Source organism: Pinus tabuliformis, chromosome 9 (assembly GCF_031772625.1).
Source record: "Pinus tabuliformis cultivar Carrire ecotype Pingquan chromosome 9, CPIR1, whole genome shotgun sequence".
Classification (NCBI taxonomy): domain Eukaryota; kingdom Viridiplantae; phylum Streptophyta; class Pinopsida; order Pinales; family Pinaceae; genus Pinus; species Pinus tabuliformis.
This window is the reverse complement of record NC_142307.1, coordinates 872,775,652-872,800,258: the sequence shown is the minus strand read 5'-3', so window position 1 is coordinate 872,800,258 and position 24,607 is coordinate 872,775,652. Positions and strand designations below refer to the sequence as shown.

Below are 24,607 nucleotides of genomic sequence, written 5' to 3'. Positions count from 1 at the left end.
AAATTAGAGAAACACCACAAACCATTCTTCTTCATCAAGTTCGACCAGCCCCGATCCTAAAACTTGGTGCATACAATTGTCTCCCAGCTTTATATATTTGAATAATTGAATTCCTACAACCAAGATCTTGTTTGACTACCCCTAGTTCAAGACCTAATCTAATTCGATCATATATAACTTGGAAAATAGCTCACAATGTCAAAACTATAATAACTCACTTCAATGAAATAGTAATATGTTTAATATGAAACCCTGGTTACAACCCTTGGAACTCTAATAACCAACTCCCACTTTGCTTGAAATCGATGGAAAATTGGATTCCATGTTAATGTTCACACCAACTTCAATTAAATTTCCGGCCTAGTTACAACCCATGAAACCCTAATTACCAACTTCCACTTCGCTCACAATTGAGGGAAAATTGGATTCCCTGTCAATGTTGACACCAACTTCATTTCAATTTCTAGGCTAGTCAAAGCTTCATAAACATGAAATGTATTACAATTATATTGAATTCAGGTTTCAACATAGGAGACCACGTTCAACATTGAGGTATTCCCATTGATCAACACTCAATCGCCACACCAAATGAAGTAGAGCGAAGCCAATGCCACATTTAGTAAATAACTTTTTAATAAATTATAACCTTAGCTACCCTTCATAAATCACAAGAGCATGCCTAAGAAACTGAAAAACAATTAGCAAACTTTTCATATAGTCTATTGGATCAAGTATTAGACAAAGAAGATTACCAAATTGTCAAATCTAAGCTACTCATTATTACGTGTGTGGTCTATATTGGAATTGGGCTTCATGAATTTCCAATCTTTAAAATATAACAAATAATGAATGGCCTAGATTTGAAAATTTAGGAATATTATTCATCTCATGGATGATCAAATAGATAATATAAAAGGTTTTCTAATAGTTTTTTTAGTTTATTAGGTCCACTCCGTGATCTATGAAACATAATTTTTAAAAAAATTATTTACGAAATGTGTAGCTTTGCTTCAATTGGCTTGGCGATTGTGTGTTGATTGATGAAAGTACCTCAATGTTGAACACATTATTGTACGTGGAAGCATGATTGTGATATAATTGTAATATATTTCACATTTGTAAAGCTTTGGCTAGCCTACAAATTGTGTCAACATTAACAGGGAATCCAATTTTCCATCGATTGTGAGTGAAGTGGAAGTTGCTAATTAGGGTTCATAGGTTATAGCAAGCCTGCAAATTGAATTAAAGTTGGTGTGAACATTGACAGGGAATCTGATTTTCCCTCGATGATGAACGAAGTGGAACCTGGTAATTAGGGTTCCATGGGTTGTAACTAGGGTTTCATATTAAACATATTACTATTTCATTGAAGTGATTTATTACAGTTTTGACATTGTGAGCCATTTTTCAAGTTATATATGATCCGATTGGACTGGGTATTGAACCGGGGACAGACAAACAAGATCTCAGTTGTAGGCATTCAATTATTCAAATATATAAAGTTGCGAGAAAATCATATGCACCAAGTTTTAGGATCAGGGCTAGTCGAAACTGATAATGGAAGAAGATTTGTTTGCACAGTTTGTTTAATTTTTTAATATCTTAGAACATTATAGACCTATTTAGATTAATCGTGAGATGATCAAAGTATGGTAACATTCAGGTGGAGAATCCAAGCTTTTACCTTGGAACTTTTCATTTTGTAATTTTGTAGGGTGAAAGACCAAAAGTTGGTATATATTTACCGGTAATGGGCTTGGTCAATTTGCACTGACAGAAAAATATTTTCATATTTTATTTTGATATGAAAACAATAAAAGGAAAATACTAATTTAAGTTTTAAAGAAACATAGAAAAATCATAATAATGGCTTAACAATTTATAATTTGTATGATTGTTTAGTTTTTAATTTGTAAAGATATCTCCCATTTATGTTTATGTATTAGACTGTTTTACAACATAAAATAAAATGATTTACTTAATAGAATTTGTACTAAGTTATTATTATTATTTTTAATTGTCCAAGTCCAAAATTTTATATGAGAATTAATGTGGTTGAGATAGTCTTATCACTGTACATCAACCACATTTATTAATGTGGTTGTGCTAGTTTATTATATTTTAAAGATTGGAAATTCATGAATCCCAATTACAATATAGACCAACCCTATCTATATAATTAATATAGACAAACATAATAGTTAATTAAAAATATATATTACTTTCTTGATAATCTCTTTAAACACAGTTAGCATGTGATGAGAATGTGTCCTACCCCACTTTGCTCTTTTATGTCTGCAGAATTATGACCTGCTAGACATATGGACATGCATCCTCCAAGTACCATCTCCTCTACTTGTGTTGTTAGAAATGCAGAAAAATCTTTGCGAAAATGGGACATATAGACAACATTTGGAAAGCTAGAAATGCTAAGAATTTTTTACGAAGTTCCGTAGGATGTGAGGGATACCAGCATTAAGAGCTCTACTTGTTTTATGGAGAATGGCCTTGTCACAAAAAATATATAAAAAATACGCTTTAGTTTGAAGGATATTTGGAACAGATTCCCGACTTGTTTTTTGGATGGGGTTTTATCATCATAGTGATGTGGCAGTCGAATGTTAATTTTCATGAGGCCTGGATATTTCTATAAGTTTAAATGGTGCAATGATTGTGGTACTAATATGAGAGTGGAGTTACTTGAGCTGTGGGGTATCCTCTATTGTTCCAAGTGGTTGGACATTGTCGAAATAGATGTATTTAGAGATTCCAAGGTGATCATTGAGTGGGAAAATCAAATATTTTCTTTATAGGTTCCAACTCTTTCACATTGGATGCATGGGATCAGGTCATTGATCATGTCATTCTAAAGGATTTATGTCACACACATATTCCAAGACCATAATATAGAGGTTGATATATTTTCAAAATAAAGATGCATCCAAGTGTCAGGCAAGAGATGTTGCAATGTTTCTTTTCGGTGACACATTTCAAAGGGATGGGTATATTGAAATCTAAATGTTGTCTCTCCAGATATAATTGTCCATTTTGTGTTGTATTGGGGTAGACCTGATTGCATAGATTAGTTTAATTCATTTCCATTTTTGGTATATGCTAGGGATCATTCTTAGTTTGAGATTTGATTATATCAGTGGTATTTATGTCTGTCAGGTGGTATAGATGGATCGTGGTATTACAATTTTTTATTTTTTTTTGAGAATGTGTTTTTGTGGGATGGACATATGTGAAGAAAACATAAGTAAATGACAATTATCTTTTTAATGAAAAGAGAGTTCATTTTTTCTTTTTGAAAAAGGCAGCTCCCACTTCATCTCCGGATATATAAATCCATTCTCCATTCCAAGCTGGAGATTTTTTGTCTACAACACTATCGAGAACTTTCAATATCATTTTACTTTAGTTATTATGGATCTCACATAAAATAATGAAGCAATGGAAAATGATGATGAAATGGATATCAGTTTATATGAAGTATCTATATTCGTAAAGTGGTCTATATGAAGCAACATGTAAATTTGTAAATCAAAAGAAAAGCCATATATGAAAATCTCTTCGAAAATTATAACATTAAGAGCAATTTTATTATTCAAAATTCTATAGATTCTCGCGTCATTCATATCAATAAAAATATAATAAATTAAGATAAAGCATTGCCTAAAATTCTATTTAGTCATTCAAAATTTAATTTAAAAGACATTTCTACAAATTAAAGTTGGTAAAAGTTCATTTGATTGGATATGCATATGTGCCTTCTATGTGGAAAGTTCGAAAGAAGGAGAAACAGGCAAGGGAGAAACAACATTTACCTACAAAATCCAAATAAGTTGCTCGAAGAGTGACATAAATAGAGGCCTTTAAGGGAAAACAATATCTTATAAAATGATCGACAAACAATTGCTGCCAAGAAAGATTTCCTTGATAGGGGGCTTAGCGAAACCACGCTCGACTTCATCCTTTTTGTGGGTGTGGTGATCCAGGTGGATGTTGGTGGCCACTAACCTATTCCACTTGGACCCCCATCACTATTTATTTCTATTTTTCAGTTTCCTTAATTCTAGCACAATTTACTAATTTTGATAGTTTTTGGGGTCCTGAACTTCTGGAGCCATTTTGAGGCCCTAAATGACATTTTTTTGGGAAAATTGGGGAAAACATGAGCTTTCAACTATTGTTTTCCATGCAAAAGTTGTATTCCTCATATAGATATTTCTAACGAGGTATTGTGCGTGTCAAACAGATATCGTATGCCAAAGTTACGACCTCAGGAAGTTGATGTACCAATTTACCCAAACGGGGCCCTTAGTTTTGGCACTTCATCTCCTAGGGTTAGGTTTTTGGATGTTTAGGGTTTTCCCTTGTTTCTAAATAATAAATAAGCCTTCAAGCCTCATTGTAACATAGTTCAGAGCCATGTAGCCGCCACATCTCTTCTCAGAGATAAGATACCATCACCTGAGCTAGTTTTATGTCCATTCTGTTTGTAAGCATATTTCAGTATTTGATATTAATGAAATGGAGTGTTATTTTTGTTGTATCTCTATATTTATGGTTATATATGGAATTTGTTGTGTTCTTGTTTAAGTTCGGTTCAACGGTATCAGAATATTCTTCTCTTTCTCTGTTTTTTTTTTGCATGTCCCCAACGAGGTCGAGATATAAGGATTTAGGGCTCGAAATGGTGTGAGTTCCATAAGAGCTCCACTCACAACACGAGTGAGTGTTGGGCCAAGAAGTCACTGGTGGACAAGATGAAGGCTTCCGGATTAGACGGATGTTCTAACTTTAAGTCAAAAACCTGACACGGGGAATGATAAAGGGAAGCAGATCATTGATGAAAAGCCCAATGCCACTGTGGCCACCACCAAGATCCAGAAGAATGAGCATGAAGATGTAGAGGAGGGGAAATGCCTCTTCCACACAGATGTCGGTGAAGGGTTCTCCGTTGTAGTTCATTGTCGATAGTGGGAACTAAAAGAACCTCATTTTAGCAGAGGTCATGAAGCAGCTAGGCCTACCGACTACAACACATCCGTAGCTGTACACCATCAAATGGCTTCACCAAGGACGAGATATATGTGTCAGCCAACATTTTCACCTTCCCTACAACATAAAGCCCTTCACGGATGAGGAACTATGTGATGTTGCCCCTCTTGAAGTTTTTGATATATTATTAGGACAACCATACATGTGGAAGCGTCATGTTGTATATGAGTCTAGACATCGCTCTGTGATTGTTACTTTGGGCAATAAGTTGTACATGATACTAGAGGTATCCCCACCTACCGTCATCTATTTAATCACTACAATGCAATGCAGTAAGATCATTACACAAACCAGGAAATTTGTTTTCCTTATGATTCTCCCTCAGGGAAAGAAGAAGATTGTGGCCACGACTTCCAGACCGGGCTCTTCCGCACAACAACAAAACATGGACAAGGTTGTGGAGTACAGGGAAATTTTCTCCTCAACTATGGGGGTGCCCCTGCACTGTCAAGTCAAGCACTCCATCAATCTAACCCCAAGCATGCCACTACCCAATAGACTGATATATCAACATTCTGTTCTGGAGAACGATGAGATGAAGAGGCAGATTCAAGAGTTGTTGCAGAAAGGGCATATCAAGTTAATCTCATCACCCGGTGGGAGCTAGATTGTATTGGTACAAAAGAAGGATAGGACGTGGAGACTTTGTATTAACTATCAGGCATTGAACAAGATCACTGTACGAAATAGGTACCCAATCCCATGGATTGATGACCTTCTAGACCAGCTTTAGGGGGCCAAATATTTCAGCAATATCGTTTTGAAGTCTGGTTATCATCAGGTGCCTATCGAACCCTCTGATGTGTGGAAGACTACCTTCAAAATATAAGAAGGTCCTTTTCGAATGGTTGGTAATGCCTTTCAGGTTGACAAATGCCCCCGCGACCTTCATGAGATTGATGGACGACATATTGTGACCCTTCACTAATACATTCGTGGTGGTGTATTTAGATGACATATTGATCTTCAACCATAGTTTGAAAGAGCACCTCCACCATATTCAACAAGTCCTCCAAATCCTGTGACAACACAAGTTGTATGCCAATTTAGAAAAATGCACTTTTGGCATGACCTAGGTTCAATATCTGGGGTACATCATTGATCAGCAGGGTGTGCATGTGGACTCAACCAAGATACAATTCATTCAGGCTTGGCCAGTCCCAACCACTCTTATAGAGCTCTGCAACTTTCTGGGCCTTGCCAATTTCTACCGCAGGTTCATATTAGGGTTCTCTCATATAACTTGGCCTGTAAGTAAAGTCACTAATGGCAAAGCGAAAGCAAAATTCTTATGGTATGAAACCCAACAGAAGGCATTTTCCTAGTTGAAGGATCACCTCTGATCTGCACCAGTGCTCACATTACCAGACCTGTAACAACCATTTTAGATTGTGATGCGGGAGCATGTGACTCAAAGGAAAAAGTCTTCCAACTTATTCCAAAAATCTAAAAAAATCTACAGGCAAGGGAGTGGGGTCCTTTAGCCTGCAATTTCCATGTTTTTTAGTTAAAGATAGAATAAAATCTAGAAATAAAACATGCTAATATTATTTCAAATGGATAAGTTGTAGTAAAGCTTTTACGCTTTAAATCATTCATGTAAAGCATGATTTTGTAACGGATAGGGACCGAGAGGGCCTATCCTTTAATTATAAATAAAGAGGCTGCGGTACTCTCAGGAGAGAAGAGAGGAGCAGTGCCGGAAGTATTATTCATGAAACTTTTCTCTCGGCCTATCTGATATAATGTCCTTCTGTTAATTGAACTGTATGTGCATTTATGCATTTATTCCTGTATATCGACAGTTGTTGAATTGCTTTGTTTTTCCACTTGATGGTTGATTGAAGCTTTTATGGGAGTTTTCTTTTCAATTCGGCGTACACAGGCTCCATAATTCCTTTTATAAATTTTCGTGTGTATTTCTGTTTACACTAAGAATTCATGCAATTTCCATTAAGCGGCACTGTAGCGGACGTGAAACATTATAGTTGTTGGTTCTTACCCTTATTGGGTCCGAACCCATATCGCGTCGGAGAGGGCCTTTGAAATTCTTAACTGTGAGCTCCGAAATCCCAGAGCCGAAATATCATAAATTGCAGCATATGAAACTTTGGGTCCGGAGGGAGACCTTTAGCGTTACTCCGACGATCGGAGCCGATATATTATAGATAACAATTGAAAGGTTCGTCGTGTCCGTAAGACCCATTACATTATAGATTGCCGATGGTAACCGCCGATATACATCGGACCCGAAATCGACATAGAAGGGAGTCTAAAGGAGCGTCGGGTCCGTGGGTTATCGCATATTGGAAGCCTTGGTGTATAGACTCCGCCGATAACAATCGCCAATGCGATATCGCATCGGGGAAAAGATAAAGGGAATGTATAACGTGGCGATTGTATTATAAAGTAATTCTTTTAAGAATTACTGTCTGATAGTATATTGAGTATAAGCCTCCATACTGCCGCGCAAGTGTTGTGGGTATATTAGCTTATAAGGCCTCCGATAGTATTTGGCGTAATTCTTTTAGAATTACTGCCGATTACGAAATAAGCCCTGTTTCCATAACTTAGAAAAGTTTGTGGTTCGGTGGAAAACCAATGAGGTTATCAGTTTAATGACTGATACGCCCGAAGAAGGTTCAAGGGAAATTGAGGCTGATATTCAAGAGATTGCTGCCAGATTAGGGAGGTTATCCCTAACGCCTGCACCCACGCCATCATTAGTGGTATCAGAGCCATCAACTGACATTGAATTGAATCTCAGGAGCAGGAGAAGGATGGCTTTTAGAGTTGGAAGAGGACGAGGACGTGGTGGAAGAGGACGGCCTGTTACAAATGTTGAATTAATGGAAATAGTAGAAGAGTTGCGAACTAGATTGGATGCGTTAACTTCAGATAGAAACATAGATGATGGAGATGTCAGTGAACCTGAGGATGAAGCTACAGAGGAGGAAGTTGTACAAGTTACTCCTGAGATGAGGTTCTTTCAGTCAGTATTGAAATCCACAGCCAGGCCAAAGACAGAGGTACCGGTATATCAAGGAGGACTGAATCCAGAGGAATTGATAGACTAGATCAATTGCATGGAGAAATTCTTCGATTACGAAGAAACAGAAGATGAGAAGAAAGTGAAGTTTGATGTCACCAAGTTAAAAGGCCATGTAGCGCTCTGGTGGGACGGTGTGCAGGCGGAAAGGTAGAGACTTGGCAAGCAACCAATCAAGAATTGGAGCAGAATGGTAACAAAGTTAAGAGGTAAGTTTTTGCCAAGTAATTATCAACAAACATTGTTTAGACAAATGAAAAATCTTAGACAGAGAGCTTTAACAGTAAAAGAATATACAGAAGAGTTTTATAAAGTGAGCATAAGAGCTGGAGAAGCCCAAGATACAGATGAGAAGGTGGCTAGATAAATGAATGGCCTCAAGATGGACATTCAGGATGAGATAAGTCTACTGTCTCCTAAAACGGTAGAGGAAGCTTATCAGATAGCACTGAAAGCTGAGGAAAAACTCATGAGGAAGCAGTCTGCCAGAGGGAGAGGGACTTTCAGAGGAAAAGGAAGTCAAGGTGGTAGAGGAAGATCTACAACACCTAAAGATGGAGCTAGCAGTAGCTCAACCCAGCATGCGCCCATAGGAGGTGATGCAAGAGGCAGAGGGAGTTTTTCTAGAGGAAGAGGAGGTAGAGGAAGAGGCAGAGAAATAAGATGTTACAGATGTAACAATAGATCTTATGAGTGTCCAAAGAATGCAAAAACAAAGCAGAGGAATGCAGTTGTTGCTCCAGCTGAGGGAGAAGTACCAGTGGCAGCAGTAGAAGAAGAAGAAAATACACCAGAAAGAGGAGAATCTCTGGTAGTTAACAAAGTTCTACTTAAGTCAGCAAAAGAGGTGGTTGAACCGCCACAAAGGAAGACTTTATTCAGGATAGTATGTAAAGTCCAAGGGAAATGTTGCCAGATGATCATTGATAGTGGCAGCACTGATAATTTGGTCTCTACAGAAGTAGTGGAGAAATTGAAGCTGAAGACAATGAAGCATCCAACACCTTATAAAGTGTCATGGTTGCAAAAGGGACATCAACTGTTGGTAAGTGAACAGTGTGAAGTGGAATTTCAAGTGAGCAAGTACAAAGATAAAATTGTTTGTGATGTGATGCCTGTGGACGTGTGTCACATATTTCTTGGAAGACCTTGGCAATATGACAGAGGAGCCATACATGATGGAAAAAGAAACACCTACAAGTTTGGAAAGGATGGTGTCAATCATACGTTGTTGCCTTTGCAAGAAGAAGATGTACCGGGACAGAAAACTGATCCAAAAACTCTGTTACTCGGAGGAAAAGAATACCTGAAGCAGATTGAAGAAAATGAGGTAAATTTTGTTGTAATTTGTAAGCCCAAGGTAATAATAACTTCTACTAAAGTTTCTGATTTACCCATTGAAATTCAAGAAATGCTGGAGAATTATTGTGATATTATTGTTGATGATTTGCCTAATGAATTACCACCACTTCAAAGAATCAGTCATCATATAGATTTAATTCCTGGAGCAATTTTACCTAACAAAGCAGCATATAGAATGACTCCTGCAGAAAATGAAGAAGTTAAGAAATAGGTGCAAGAATTCCTTGACAAGGAGTTGATCAAAGAAAGCCTGAGTCCTTGCGCAGTGCCAACCGTGCTGAGCCCAAAGAAAGATGGAGGCTGGAGAATGTGTACGGATTCGAGAGCTATCATTAAAATTACAATCAGTTACAGATTTTTGTTACCGAGAATTGAATATTTAATGGATTGCTTGTCTGGAGCAAAATATTTTTCAAAACTAGATCTTAAAAGTGGGTATCATCAGATAAGGATAAGAGAGGGGGATGAGTGGAAAACCGCTTTTAAGACCAATGAAGGATTATATGAATGGAGAGTGATGGCTTTTGGGGTGTCAAATGCACCAAGTACATTCATGAGGCTTATGAATGAAGTTCTTAAAGAATTCATCGGTAACTTTGTAATAGTATATCTGGACGATATATTAGTTTATAGCAGGTCCAAGGAGGAGCACTTGAGGCATTTAAATTATGTCTTACAAAAGCTACAGCAAGAAAAACTATTGTTGAATCTGAAGAAGTGTTCATTCATGAAAGAGGAGCTGGTGTACTTGGGATTTGTTATTTCAGCTAAAGGGTTGAAGATGGATCCAGAGAAGATCAAAGCAATTATGGAGTGGCCTTCACCCAAAAATGTTTTTGAGGTAAGGAGTTTTCATGGTCTTGCCAGTTTTTACAGAAAATTCATTAAGAATTTTAGTAACATTAATGCACCTATTATTGAGACCATAAAGAAGGATAAACAGCCATTTAAATGGACTGTTGAAGCAAAGAGAAATTTTCAGCTGTTAAAGAAGAAAATAACTGAAAAGCCTGTTTTGGTTCTTCCTGATTTTAACAAAACTTTTCAAGTTAAGTGTGATGCCAGCGTAGAAGCAATTGGAGGAGTTTTAAGCCAAGAAGATAGACCCACAGCTTATTTCAGTGAAAAGCTAAATGATGCCAAAAGGAAGTATTCTTCTTATGATAAGGAGTTTTACGCAGTTGTGCAAGCATTAAAGAAATGGAGGCATTATTTAATGTCAAAAGAATTTATTCTTTATTCAGATAACCATGCATTGCAGTTTATAATGCAGCAGCCAAATCTCAGCCAGAGACATGCTAAATGGGTAGAATATCTTCAAGGCTTTCATTTTGTGTTGAAGCATATAACTGGACAGTCAAACAAAGTTGCAGATGCCTTAAGTAGAAGAAATGTATTGCTGCAAGAAAGTCAAATTCAAGTGTTGGGTTTTGATTTTCTTAAGGAATTATATGAGACCGATTCAGATTTTAAAGAGGCATTCGAGGCTTGTAAAATTCCTGTTTTGGCGGATAGGAGCAAGTGGTTGGATTATTTCCTACAAAATGGACTGTTATTTAAGAAAAATCAGTTGTGCATACCCAATTGTTCAATGAGAGAAAATCTAATCAAAGAGAAGCATAGTGGAGGACTTGCAGGGCATTTTGGTACAGAGAAGACTTTTGAATAGCTCAACAGATTTTATTTCTGGCCGAAAATGAAAGCTAAAGTAGAGAAGTATGTAAGAAATTGTAAAATCTGCCAGTATGCAAAAGGAAGGAGCCAGAACACTGGGTTGTACATTCCATTGCCAATTCCAGATAGGCCTTGGGATATGGTAAGTATGGATTTTGTGTTGGGATTACCAAAGACTCAAAGGGGTTATGATTCAATCTTTGTTGTAGTGGATAGATTTTCAAAAATGGCACACTTTATTCCATGTTATAAAACTAGTGATGCTTCTCACATTGCTAACTTGTTTTTTAAAGAAATTGTAAGATTGCATGGATTGCCCAAAAGCATTGTTTCAGACAGGGATTCAAAGTTCGTTGGACATTTCTGGAGAACACTGTGGAAGAAGCTGAGATCTAAATTAAATTTCAGTTCTGCCTATCATCCACAAACTGATGGACAGACTGAAGTTGTGAACAGAAGTTTAGGCAATCTTCTGAGGAGCCTTACTGCAGAGCATCCAAAGCAGTGGGATCAGGTGTTACCACAAGTTGAGTATGCATATAATGACTCACCAAACAGGAGCACTGGACAGAGCCCATTCCATATTGTTTATGGAATGCACCCAAGGGGAATATCTGAATTAAGAAATTTGGGAAAAGAAGAAATGAGAAGTGCAGAAGGTGAAGACTTTGCTTCAAGAATGCAGGCGATACATGAACAGGTGAAACAACAGCTGCAGGATAGCAACATCAGGTATAAAACCAGAGCAGATATGAGGAGAAGAGAAGTAAACCTTGAAGTTGGAGATTTGGTTTTAGCACATCTCAGAAAAGAGAGATTTCCAAAGGGAGAGTATAATAAATTAAAATCCAAGAAAATTGGACCGTGCAGAATACTGAGGAAATTCTCTGCAAATGCTTATGAGATTGAATTACCACCTCATGTGGGAATATCACCAATTTTTAATGTTGCAGACTTGTACAAGTATGAGAATGAGACTGCAGATGATACAGCACAGGTTCAGAAGACTTCAGAGATTGACTGTGTAAAACAGTTACCCACAGCAAAGAATTTACAGCCAGAAATAATTCTGGACAAGAAAGTGCATAAGAAGACAAGGGGATGAGAGTAATTCCAGTATCTGGTAAAATGGAAAGGACAACCAATCGCTGAAGCTACTTGGGTTACAGAAGACGTTCTACAGAAACTAGGCAAATCTGTAGACGAGCTCATGGACAGGAGCCCATGAAGAATTTTGTCCTCAGGAGTCTGATGCGGGAGCATGTGACTCAGAGGAAAAAGTCTTCCAACTTATTCCAAAAATCCAAAAAAATCTACAGGCAAGGGAGTGGGGTCCTTTAGCCTGCAATTTCCATGTTTTTTTAGTTAAAGATAGAATAAAATCTAGAAATAAAACATGCTAATATTATTTCAGATGGATAAGCTGTAGTAAAGCTTTTACGCTTTAAATCATTCATGTAAAGCATGCTTTTGTAACAGATAAGGACCGAGAGGGCCTATCCTTTAATTATAAATAAAGAGGCTGCGATACTCTATGGAGAGAAGAGAGGAGCGGTGTCGGAAGTATTATTCATGAAACTTTTCTCTCGGCCTATCTGATATAATGTCCTTATGTTAATTGAACTGTATGTGCATTTATGCATTTATTCATGTATATCGACAGTTGTTGAATTGCTTTGTTTTTCCACTTGATGGTTGATCGAAGCTTTTATGGGAGTTTTCTTTTCAATTCGGCGTACGCAGGCTCCATAATTCCTTTTATAAGGTTCCGTGTGTATTTCTGTTTACACTAAGAATTCATGCAATTTCCATTAAGCGACACTGTAGCGGACGTGAAACATTATAATTGTTGGTTCTTACCCTTATCGGGTCCAAACCCATATCGCGTCGGAGAGGGCCTTTGAAATTCTTAATTGTGAGCTCCGAAATCCCGGAGCCGAAATAGCATAAATTGCAGCATATGAAACTTCGGGTCCGGAGGGAGGCCTTTAGCGTTACTCCGACGACCGGAGCCGATATACTATAGATAACAGTTGAAAGGTTCGTCGGGTCCGTAAGACCCATTACATTATAGATTGCCGACGGTAACTGCCGATATACATCGGACCCGAAATCGACATAGAAGGGAGTCTAAAGGAGCGTCGGGTCCGCGGGTTATCGCATATTGGAACCCTTGGTGTATAGACTCCGCCAATAGCAATCGTCGATGCGATATCGCATCAGGGAAAAGATAAAGGGACTGTATAACGCGGCGATTGTATTATAAAGTAATTCTTTTAAGAATTACTGCCCGATAGTATATTGAGTATAAGCCTCCATACTGCTGCGCAAGTGTTGTGGGTATATTAGCTTATAAGGCCTCCGATAGTATTTGGCGTAATTCTTTTAGAATTACCGTTGATTACGAAATAAGCCCTGTTTCCATAACTTAGCAAAGTTTGTGGTTCGGTGGAAAACCAATGAGGTTATCAGTTTAATGACTGATATGCTCAAAGAAGGTTCAAGGGAAATTGAGGCTGATATTCAAGAGCTTGCTGCCAGATTTGGGAGGTTATCCCTAACGCCTGCACCCACGCCATCAGATTGAGACAAATTCCTCTGACTATGCTATTGGTGCAATTTTTACTCAGTAGGGGCATCCAATGGCTTACCACAGTGAGACACTTTTAGACACATTCTAAAAGTATCCCACCTATGAAAAGAAATGTAATCCATTGTGCATGTCTATCGTCAATGGAAGAATTACATTCTTGGGAAGTAAATGATCATCCACATAGATCGCCAACCAATACAATTCATACAAACACAGGGAAAGTTGTTGAACGATCGCCATAAGAAATGGTGCACATACCTACAAAAATTCCATTTTAACATTAAGTACAAGAAGGAAAACCCCAATAATGTTGCATACTGGCTCATCCGACCACTAGTCATGGCACTGATCACTGTGCTCGACTCCTATGGGCAGGAGACTGCAGGGTGTCTGCAAATTTACAACAGCAATCCAGAATTCAGGATCACATACCAGACACTCATGGAAGGTAAGAAAGTTCCAAATTTTCACCTCCACGATGCACTGTTATGCCACCTGGGACACATCTATGTTATTTCAAGCGAGCATGCCAAGATGATTTGGGAGGCACACTACAGTCGAATTGCTAGACATTTCGGAGTAGAGAAAACAGTGGTAGTACTGCAAAAGTATTTTTATTGGCTAAACCTTCACCATGATGTTGGGAAGTACATTCGATCCTGCACTGCCAGCGTAATTTCCAAACCAACCATCAAGAACCAAGGCCTATTTACTCCTCTTCCTACTCCTAGTCGACCTTGGGAATCCATCTCCATGGATTATATGTCAGGTATTTCTTCTGCTAAGCACGACAATGATTACATTTTTGTGGTCGTTGACAAATTCTCTAACCTAGCCATTATGGCAGCCTGCAAGAAGAATATCACAATAGAGGCCACTCCTAATCTCTTCTTTGAGAAAGTGTGGGTACACTTTGGGATCCCACAATCCATTATGTCAAATCGAGACAACAGATTCATAAGTTCATTTTGGTCAAGTCTTTGGTCGATGCTAGATATCAAAATTACTTAGTCCATGACTTTCCACCCCCAGACTGATGGCCAAACAGAGGTCATCAACAAGATGATTGTACACATTATGCAAATGTACAACTCGAAGCATCCATGCACATGGGATGGAAGCCTCCCCTATGTCCAACAAAGCTACAATAGAGATCTCCATAGCTCAACATGCCACAACCCCTTTCAGGTAGGGCTAGGATATCAACCATTATGTCCCATTGATGTGGCCATACCATTTGCAGTGACTCAGAAAGATTTGAGTCACGTCTAGTCTGAAGCCGACAAGGCTAACAACTTCATTAAGCGCAGTCAACACATCCGCCAGCAGGTCCATGATATATTAGACAAATCCAATGCTAAGTACAAGCAACGTCATGATGAGCATTTGGTTCCACACAAGTTCCAATGGGTAACAAAGTTAGGCTACATTTTCAGAAGGAGCACCTCACTGGGCCCCACCGTAAGCTTCATCCACTGCAATATGGGCCATACACCATCACCATGATTGTAGGGGAAAATTCCTTTGAGCTAAACATTACACCTTTCCTTGGTTTGCACCCAGTGTTCAATGTAGACCGCCTTCGACCATACTTTCCACTATTGTTAGACACATCCAACATTGCAGAACAATTCACACCAACAGAGTTAAACCCATACTGCATGGAACATGCTAGAACTGATTAGATCATGGACACATATATCGAGAACACTCGCCAACAGAAGATCCAACTATATCGGGTTGTCAAAGTTGGCCCACTCCTGTACCAAGGCAAGAGGCTCACCGGGGACCAAGTTTAGTAGAAGTTTCCCCATCTCATGGAGGCACTCAACGCAATGGGGACCATTGCTTCCTAAGGGGGGAGGAATGATCCAGGTGGATGTTGGAGACCACCGGCCTATTCCACTTGAACCCCCACCATTTCCTCTTTTAATTTTTTAGTTTCCTTAATTTTAGCACAATTTACTATTTTTGGCGGTTTTTTCGGGACCTCGACTTCCAGAGCCTTTTTGAGGCCTTAAACAATGTTTTTTGGGAAAACCGGGATAAAATGGGACTTTTATTGATGTTTTCCATGTGAAATTTGTATACCTCGGATAGATTTTTTTAACGAGGTATATTTCGTGTCAAATAGAGATCATATGTCAAAGTTACAACCCCAGGAAGTTGATGTACAAATTTACCCAAACGAGGCCCATAGTTTTGGCACTTCATCTCCTAGGGTTAGGTTTTTGGATGTTTAGGGTTTTCCACTGTTTCTCAATAATAAATTGGCCTTTGAACCTCATTGTAACATAGTTCAGAGGCATGTAGCTACCACATGTCTTCTCAGAGATAAGCGACCATCGCTCAAGCTAGTTTTATGTCCATTCTGTTTGTAAGCATATTTCAGTATTTGATATTAATGAAACAAAGTGTTATTTTTGTTGCATCTCCATATTTATGGTTATATCTAGAATTTGTTGTGTTCCTCCTTAAGTTCAAATCAGTGGTATCATAGCGGTCTGCTCTTTCTCTATTTTTCTTTGCATGTCCCCAATGAGGTCGGGATATAAGGAGTTAGGGCTCGAACTAGTCAAACCTTTCCAAGACCAACCTTACAAATCTCGACGAACTCCCGTGGAGAAAGAGAAGAAATATGAGGGGAAAGGAGATCCTTTCAAAATCCTTCTCGAAGAAGCCCTCGAGCGACAAAGGAATGCGAAGATGGACAAATTTTCCTAGATTCTTTAGTGACTACCGAAAGGCGACGCGTCTCCTTCCAACAACTACTCTGGAAGTGCCACACCCTTTAAGGTACAAGTTAACTTTGACATCCCCATATTTGAAGGTTTGATAGATGCAAACGTCGTAGATAAATGGTTAAATCTACTAGAAGGATATTTTTTTGTTCATGATTTTTCTAGTCGAAAAAACATTACTTTCGCATTTCTCAAAGTTTCCCCCCACATCAAGGACTAGTGGGAAACCTATTTTGAGAAGAAGGAAAAAGGTACACCCTCACTATTTTCAGCCGCACCCACTTGGAATTCATTATGGGATGCCATCAAGGAGTAGTTGTTATAGACATTTTTGTGCCTTACAGCATTGAGCATGAAATGTCCATAATCCAAGGGATCCAAAGTCCCTAAACATGTTGTTCCTACCCCTAGAGGAACAAGGCTAAAAAACCACAGCAATTCACAGAAGTTCTCCACCAGAAACTGCTCAAAAAACAAGTCAATTCAGGATCAATTCAAAGGCTCCACTAGCTGTCTGCGTTGAAATGCAGAGATTGCACTGGCTAGGTGCACTGCAACGCAGGTAGAAGCACTACCAGGGTGCGCTGAGCAGGAAGTGACAAATGGAAAGTTCATTCAACGAGGTGGAAAGACCCTGGAAGCTTCCAGAATCTTCTCCAATGACACTTGCCTCAATGAATTCGACTAGTGATGAGTAAGAGGCTCTTAGTCTCCAAGTGGAAGAAAGAACTGACAGAGGGAGAGGACACTAGTCATATCTCAAGCTGACTCATCCTCTCTCCAAACATCTATATATGGATCTCTCATCCATGAGATCTAGGGGCTGGAATTTTGTTATTGCAAAGAATTGTTGTTGGTTTGAGATTGGAATCATTGGGTGCTGAATGCTTTGAAGGGAGGTGAAGATAGGAATTTCATTTGCTGGGAAAGAGATGCTGGATTGGAGCATTCTTGGTTGTATCTCCTCCTGAACCTTGTTATTCATCAATAAAGCTATCTTGGCTTCTCCTATATACTGATGTATCTTTGATGTATGATTGCATTAGTATGTTTAGTTTATTTCTAATCCTGAACTAGTTATGAATATGAATCTATGTCTTTGTGTAGTGTTCTCTTCTTGTGATCTTGCAGGAACCTGTTGAAGCTGGGCGAGCGAGAAGGAAAGTAGCTGAGAACCCTCAAAGAGAAGAGAAACCGGATCGAGGGACAAACGGAAGACACCGGTTAGTCCATCCATCTCTCTTCATTCTTAATTCATAAAGGAAGAATACTAGAATAGCTGTTTCTGTTTGTTGCTAAGGCATTGTCACACCTTAGGTGGATAGGATCATCCTGCATAGGCATTTTTCCCCACAACAAATTGGCGACTCCGCTGGGGAGATCTGTTTAGTCATTTTATTTGTGTCTCTATCATTGTTTGTTTCATAGACTCAACAGCAACAATCGAACTGCATCTGCTATTCTCATATGCAAAGTAGACAGCTGCTGCTTTGATCCAATCACTGGATTTGTCTATGATCTGAACAATGGACTCACAAATGATTTGATGATCCTTTGTGATAGATCTTAGTCCTCCTTCAAAGCATCCCTTTGATTGTACCTTGCTTGTTGCTTTTATTTGGCCTGAAACCGTAGATTAATCAGCAAACTGTAACCCAGAACCCAGAAACAACTCTCGTTTCTACTTCAGCGCAGACTCTGTGAAGAGGTTCTGCATTTCAACGCAGGTCCCGTGAAGGCTACCTGCGCTGAATTTCAAAACCTCTGTGTTGAGGGTGCGTTGATCCAGTTATGCCTTGTGCAGCTGGGGTTCTCTGCTCTGTTTTGCCTTGTTTTGATCTCTGATTTTTGCAGCCTGTAACTAGCATAGGTACCTGTCTGATAACTCCTTTTCTCTGCTTAAATTCCACCTCCTTTTGTACAAAAAGACTGTGAGTGTTTTTATGTGTTTGTGGCATCATTTTACAGTTTTCCTTTGCAAGAGTGAAATAGTCATCCTGTAGCCCTTGATTCAGATCTGTTGATTGTGATCTTAGGAGAGAGTTCATTGGATGTTTACAGTTGATTATACATTTACTTTTGCTTTTGGTTTGAGTTTGTCTCTTTTAGGTGTCGAAACAAGTATTCATTTCGAAAGTCGTAAAGTGTTGTATTCTCTTCTACCCTTTCTGATTTCGAAAAAAGTAAACTTGTTTGTATTTGTCATTTAAAAGCAAATTCAAAGTTGTACAAGAAGCTTTCTTTTTAGGCATCAATATTAAGAAAGCGGAAAACAAACACCTGCATTGTGCATTTGCATCTTGATAGTTTGCATGCTTGATTTAGGAAAAGTGCATTAGAGTGTGCTGATTGCTCTTTGAGAAAAGATGGTGTCTTTCTTTTCCCTTTGTAGCTAGGATTTTCATTGTTGAAAAGATATAAAAAGCTTGCTTATCATCTTTAGACTGCATTTAGGAATTGTATCATACATCTAGTGGTGATCCAAAAAGGCAAACTTCTAAGAAAGATCAACCTAAAATAAATTGAATGAACTTAACAACACTTTGTAACTTAACGCACAACATAGAGGTCTAGGCTAGAGACGTGTTCCGACGTCGTAAAGCCTGGTGACTGTCGATCTCGCTGATGGTGGGTGATTCCTCCTGAGGGACGATAGCGCCAGTACGGATTGTGCTCCCACGTACCGTCGAGTATATATTGGGAGACCCCTATAGGCATAAAACCTTTATCCTTAGGAAGTCGTGTCGGCCGCCCTACTGATCGCAATGCACTGAACACAGCATTCAGGAAGATTGACCACCCGTACCTTAAAAAGTATTCTGCGGTTTTGCGAAAAATTTGGCACACCCTCTACCTAGAACTCCAGAGCAGTTCCTTTTGGCCTTTTTCAGACTCTATAACGGAAAAATTCCATTCGAGCATTTGTCACTTCGGGCTCGTTAAAACATCGAAGGAGACTAGAGTCATCTTTAGCTTTTTCTCGAATCTTTAAAATTGAAAAAGCAAGTTGTGTCTAAAGCGTCGTTAAAATTTATTTTAAACGGAACAATCACCCCTTTTTCCTGCGTTGATCTTTAGGTTGAGAAAATGGAGCACACCAACCAAGGAATTCCCCTTGGTGGAAATCCTAGTCCCTTCTCCTCTTGGGGAGATGTTGGTGTGCCCCATATGGCCACATTGTCGCTTCCAGGACTGAAAATTGGCTTGCCGGTCTGGCTTTTCTCAACCAATGTCGTTCAGAACACCACTATTCCTGAACAGTCGAATCAACAGTTAGACCAGACCAGAGTTACCCACCAACTTTCTACTTCATCTAATTCTTCCTCTCCTCCTTCCTCTTCGCTTGACGGAACTGGTAAAACAAAAAACCAAGTTCCTAAGGAGAAGAAGGAAAAGAAGAAGAAAGAGAAGAAGAAGAAGGAGCCAAAAGCGACTGGGGGCAAACAAGTGTCGTCTGACAAAAATCCACACACAGCACTGACTAGGCCTAAATCGCCATGTGTCATATGCAAGGGAGACCACTTCCACAGAGATTGTCCCTGCATCCCTTGGATACTAAGGGACTGGTCTCCCCGTTTGCACAATTCGGTGGCGTCAACCTCTGATAGCCATGTTGACAGCACACCGTCAACTAGTGAAAGTGAAGCCACAGGACAGAGAGGGAAAGCTAGATTTCCCTGCAAACTGTGTGAAGGCGACCATGCCATCCACCATTGTCCCTTCTTAGATGAAGCGAAAAGAGTTTTGGATGATCGTCCGGTGTCACCGTTACGACTTCCTCCTGGATATAAAAAACTCTTGCCGAGTCCCTCGTTAGTTGAAAACCCAGCTGGCCCGCTCAAGTGGTCAGCTGAAGCGTTGGTCATTGAAGATGAACCGTCCGAATCCATACCTGACGAAAGTCAAAAGGTCGAGGCGGCAGTTGACCCGGTCTTGCCTTCAGAGGTTCTATCTTCGAATGATACCATCACAGAAGAGAATAAAGACGACACCGTCCAAATTCTCTTCATCAACACAGACTCCGACGAACAAGGGGGCAATTTGCCCATTCCTTTATGGCAAGAAGGAACTTCGTCAGAGTCATACCCGGTCGTCTATTCGGTCCCACCACCAAGCAACCTAGTTGTCTCCTTCGACTGGAACCAACTAGGCAGACCCCGTTTGCCAGCAAGCATACCATTCAGAATTATTGTCCAAATATACAGAATGGTCATGACTGGCACCATCATTGATGAGGGGGCATCTGTGAGTATCCTTTCCTCTATTGCTTGGAAAGCGCTTGGTTCGCCAGCGCTTTTGCCTGAAATGAGAAATCTGACAGGTTTTGATAAAGGAACCAGTCGACCTTTAGGGATCCTCCCCAATGTGCCTATCACATTGAAAGGGAAGACCGTTCAAATGAACGTGATGGTCGTTCAAGGACCCTTGGATTATAACCTACTCCTTGGACGAGACTATATATATTGCATGGGAGCCATCGTCTCCTCACTCTTTAGAGTAATGTGTTTTCCGCATGAAGGAAGAGTGGTCAAGCTCGTGGACCAGCTTTCATTTCCCGGATCACGCATCGCAAATAGTCATATACCATCCCTAAATGGTCTCTTCACGCAAGAAATGTCTCAACCCACAGTCCGTCCTCCCGATGAGCGCGAGTAATTCGGAGGGATATGACTGGAACCCAGGGGGCATGCATCCTGGTCTGCTTCGGCAGGAAAACTTTGGGTATAGGGTAGGTTTCCGCAGGAGAATATGACTAGTCTGTACCCCGCCCTTGCTGGAAGAGGGTTATTCTAGAATAAGATTCTTTTGTCAAAGTTATGTGAGTTGACAAACGGAGTCTCTCACCCTTGTTTATTTCGGTAGACATTGCCGAAGAAGTGTTTTGTTTGAAAGATTAATAAAACAATCTTTGGGTAACCTGAAAGAGGTAGGCCTCTCCCGGTAAAACAAATGTTTTATTGGACTAAGAAGGGGTAACCTTGAAATCGTACTTTATGCCTGGGGGCATGCAAACCTTTTTGAGTGCAAGCAAGGGGCGACTATTTATTTTTTAAATTTTTAGGTCCTCCCTTTAAACCTGTAGGTCTAACCCTTTAAACTCGTAGGATTAGTCGTTTCCGAACTTGCATAAAGAAAGGATGCGGGGCATAGCTTTGGTAAGGCGCAAGCTCCATAAAAAATGGAATCTTACATGAGACATTCTTATCATATGACTAGATATTCGAGCAGTTTTAGCACACAGTTCATGCTCGTTAAAAAATAAACGCAAGATCCGAGCAGTTTTAGCACATAGTTCATGCTCGTTAAAAAATAAACATAAGACTGAGCAGTGTTTTTCCGCGTTTAAGCTCGTTAAAAAATGAACTATCTTCCGGTAAATAACCACCGTGAATGTAACATTATCAGCCATTAAAGCCTTGGTCGTGTTTGCACCGTCACCTCCACTTTTCCATTGGCCGATCATTCACCTCCATATGATTGTTTACCCATTTTGAGGAACAGCTGCGAAGAGTGATTTCACTAGCCATCCTTGTGACACTGCCGTGATTGGAAAATTCCAACCCGTACCTGGAATCAGCTGCTAACCCGTTTTATCACTCGTTCCTCAAAAGACGAGTCTTCTTTAAGCTCTTTTCATCTGACTCGTAAAATATGAAAAGATTGCCGAGTTTTGGCCTTCCAGCTCGTTAAAGTGACCGGAAGAGCTATCCCTCCTCTAGATTTTAATCTTTTTGGACCTGAGGGATTATTGCACAAAAAGATCGAGCGCTTGTTTTGTTCGGCTCGTTAAAACTATCGAAAACTCATCCCTTATGTATTGTTTTATACTTTTTCGGACTTAAGGGATTAGATGACGAAAAAGGACTTTTGGAGTTAACTTTATGTACCTTTTTAGACTCTCTAAAAATGAAAACGACCGAGTTATCCTTGCCGTTAGACTCGTTAAATGCATTAAATAGCGACAAACTTGTCTTTAGACGAGAACGAGTTTCACTATCGCTAGGCTCGTTAAAACATAGCGATGGGCTTGCCCGAAGGGCAAGTTATAGAACAAGCATATGTTATCCTCCTCAAGCTTGACAAAAATAAAGAGGTACTGGTCAGCAATGACTGGGGAAAAATTGGGAGAAACTCAAGAAAACTTTGATGGTAGCAAGTCGCTCTTGAACATGACACTTTTCCTCTGTACCACAGTCTGGTTGGGTTGTTTCATTCACCGGTCACATCACCATGGTCTCGCCATACCATCCATATTTGGGGTAATGCTACCGATCCATCGCATAAGTGTCACCATATGTTCAAGAGAAGTCGTTCAGAGAAGTCAACCATGTCCCATCCACTGCCATACATTATCCTTCATCCTTTCATGACCGCCACCCTGAATCATATATCATCAGATCGTTTTCACCTCCATCAAAATCATTTGCTCCGTTCTGTGTCGCTGATGTGGGATACATTAAGGCCCTCCTTTGACAGATCACTTCTTGTCGACATCAGCTCATTATCCAAGAAGTTGATCTAGGAACAACCCCTTCAGTACTTTGAAGCTTGCATGCCTCAATGGCAAGTTTCTCACTTCCGGCGACAGGTATACATCAATGACCTTCGACCGAAAGATTTTGCGTGGTGTTCGACGCCAAGTCCTTTATTCACACCACATGAATTGTACTGCAGTACCTTGAGGATCATTATCATTATCGGTGATTCCTCTCGCGCTTGTTAACGGTTTACCTCATTGACCGGTAATCAAGCGATGTCTTTCCATGTTCGACTTCAGAACAATTCTCACATGGATCGACTTGTACTTAGAGTGAAGATCGGACGAGATTGAAGACCCCGGATCTAGTTTCATCCATCCGGGCTGCGATATATATTCAGGAAAGATAAAGACATTGACATGTACATCATTGCAGCAGATAATCATCCTACACAAAGGATGATAATTTCATCAAAATTATCAGTCTACCATCAGACGATTGTCTGTTCTATGTACAGAAAAATGAATTTATAAAGCCGAGCATGGGAATGCCCGCCTCAGCTAGATCATGAAAGCAGTATGAAAAATAATGTATTGTATTGTATCTTATTACAGGTCTCCTCCCAGCATTGAATGAACTTCGGATCCTCCTAATAAAGCATTTCACCCGATAAACAGCCTCATACTTTAGGGGGCAACTATTATAGACATTTTTGTGCCTTACAGCATTGAGCATGAAATGTCCATAATCCAAGGGATCCAAAGTCCCTAAACATGTTGTTCCTACCCCTAGAGGAACAAGGCTAACAAACCACAGCAATTCACAGAAGTTCTCCACCAGAAACTGCTCAAAAAAAAGTCAATTCAGGATCAATTCAGAGGCTCCACTAGCTGTCTGCGCTGAAATGCAGAGATTGCACTGGCTAGGTGCACTGCAACGCAGGTAGAAGCACTACCAGGGTGCGCTGAGCGGGAAGTGACAAATGGCAAGTTCATTCAACGAGGTGGAAAGACCCTGGAAGCTTCCAGAATCTTCTCCAATGACACTTGCCTCAATGAATTCGACTAGTGATGAGTAAGAGGCTCTTAGTCTCCAAGTGGAAGCAAGAACTGACAGAGGGAGAGGACACTAGTCAGATCTCAAGCTGACTCATCCTCTCTCCAAACATCTATATATGGATCTCTCATCCATGAGATCTAGGGGCTGGAATTTTGTTATTGCAAAGAATTGTTGTTGGTTTGAGATTGGAATCATTGGGTGCTTAATGCTTTGAAGGGAGGTGAAGATAGGAATTTCATTTGCTGGGAAAGAGATGCTGGATTGGAGCCTTCTTGGTTGTATCTCCTCCTGAACCTTGTTATTCATCAATAAAGCTATCTTGGTTTCTCCTATATACTGATGTATCTTTGATGTATGATTGCATTAGTATGTTTAGTTTATTCTAATCCTGAACTAGTTATGAATATGAATCTATGTCTTTGTGTAGTGTTCTCTTCTTGTGATCTTGCAGGAACCTGTTGAAGCTGGGCGAGCGAGAAGGCAAGTAGCTGAGAACCCTCAAAGAGAAGAGAAACCGGATCGAGGGACAAACGGAAGACACCGGTTAGTCCATCCATCTCTCTTCATTCTTAATTCATAAAGGAAT

At 39.8% G+C, this 24,607-nt stretch overlaps 1 protein-coding gene across 1 annotated transcript in view; it reads left to right on the top strand.

Moving 5' to 3' along the window:
- The first annotated feature begins 14,081 nt into the window (after positions 1–14,081).
- Positions 14,082–24,607, top strand: part of LOC149151565 (uncharacterized) — a 42,654-nt gene continuing 32,128 nt past the window's right edge. The window contains exon 1 of the mRNA XM_089443200.1: positions 14,082–14,190. Coding sequence (XP_089299326.1) covers positions 14,082–14,190 — 109 coding nt within the window. The remainder of the gene's footprint in view (positions 14,191–24,607) is intronic.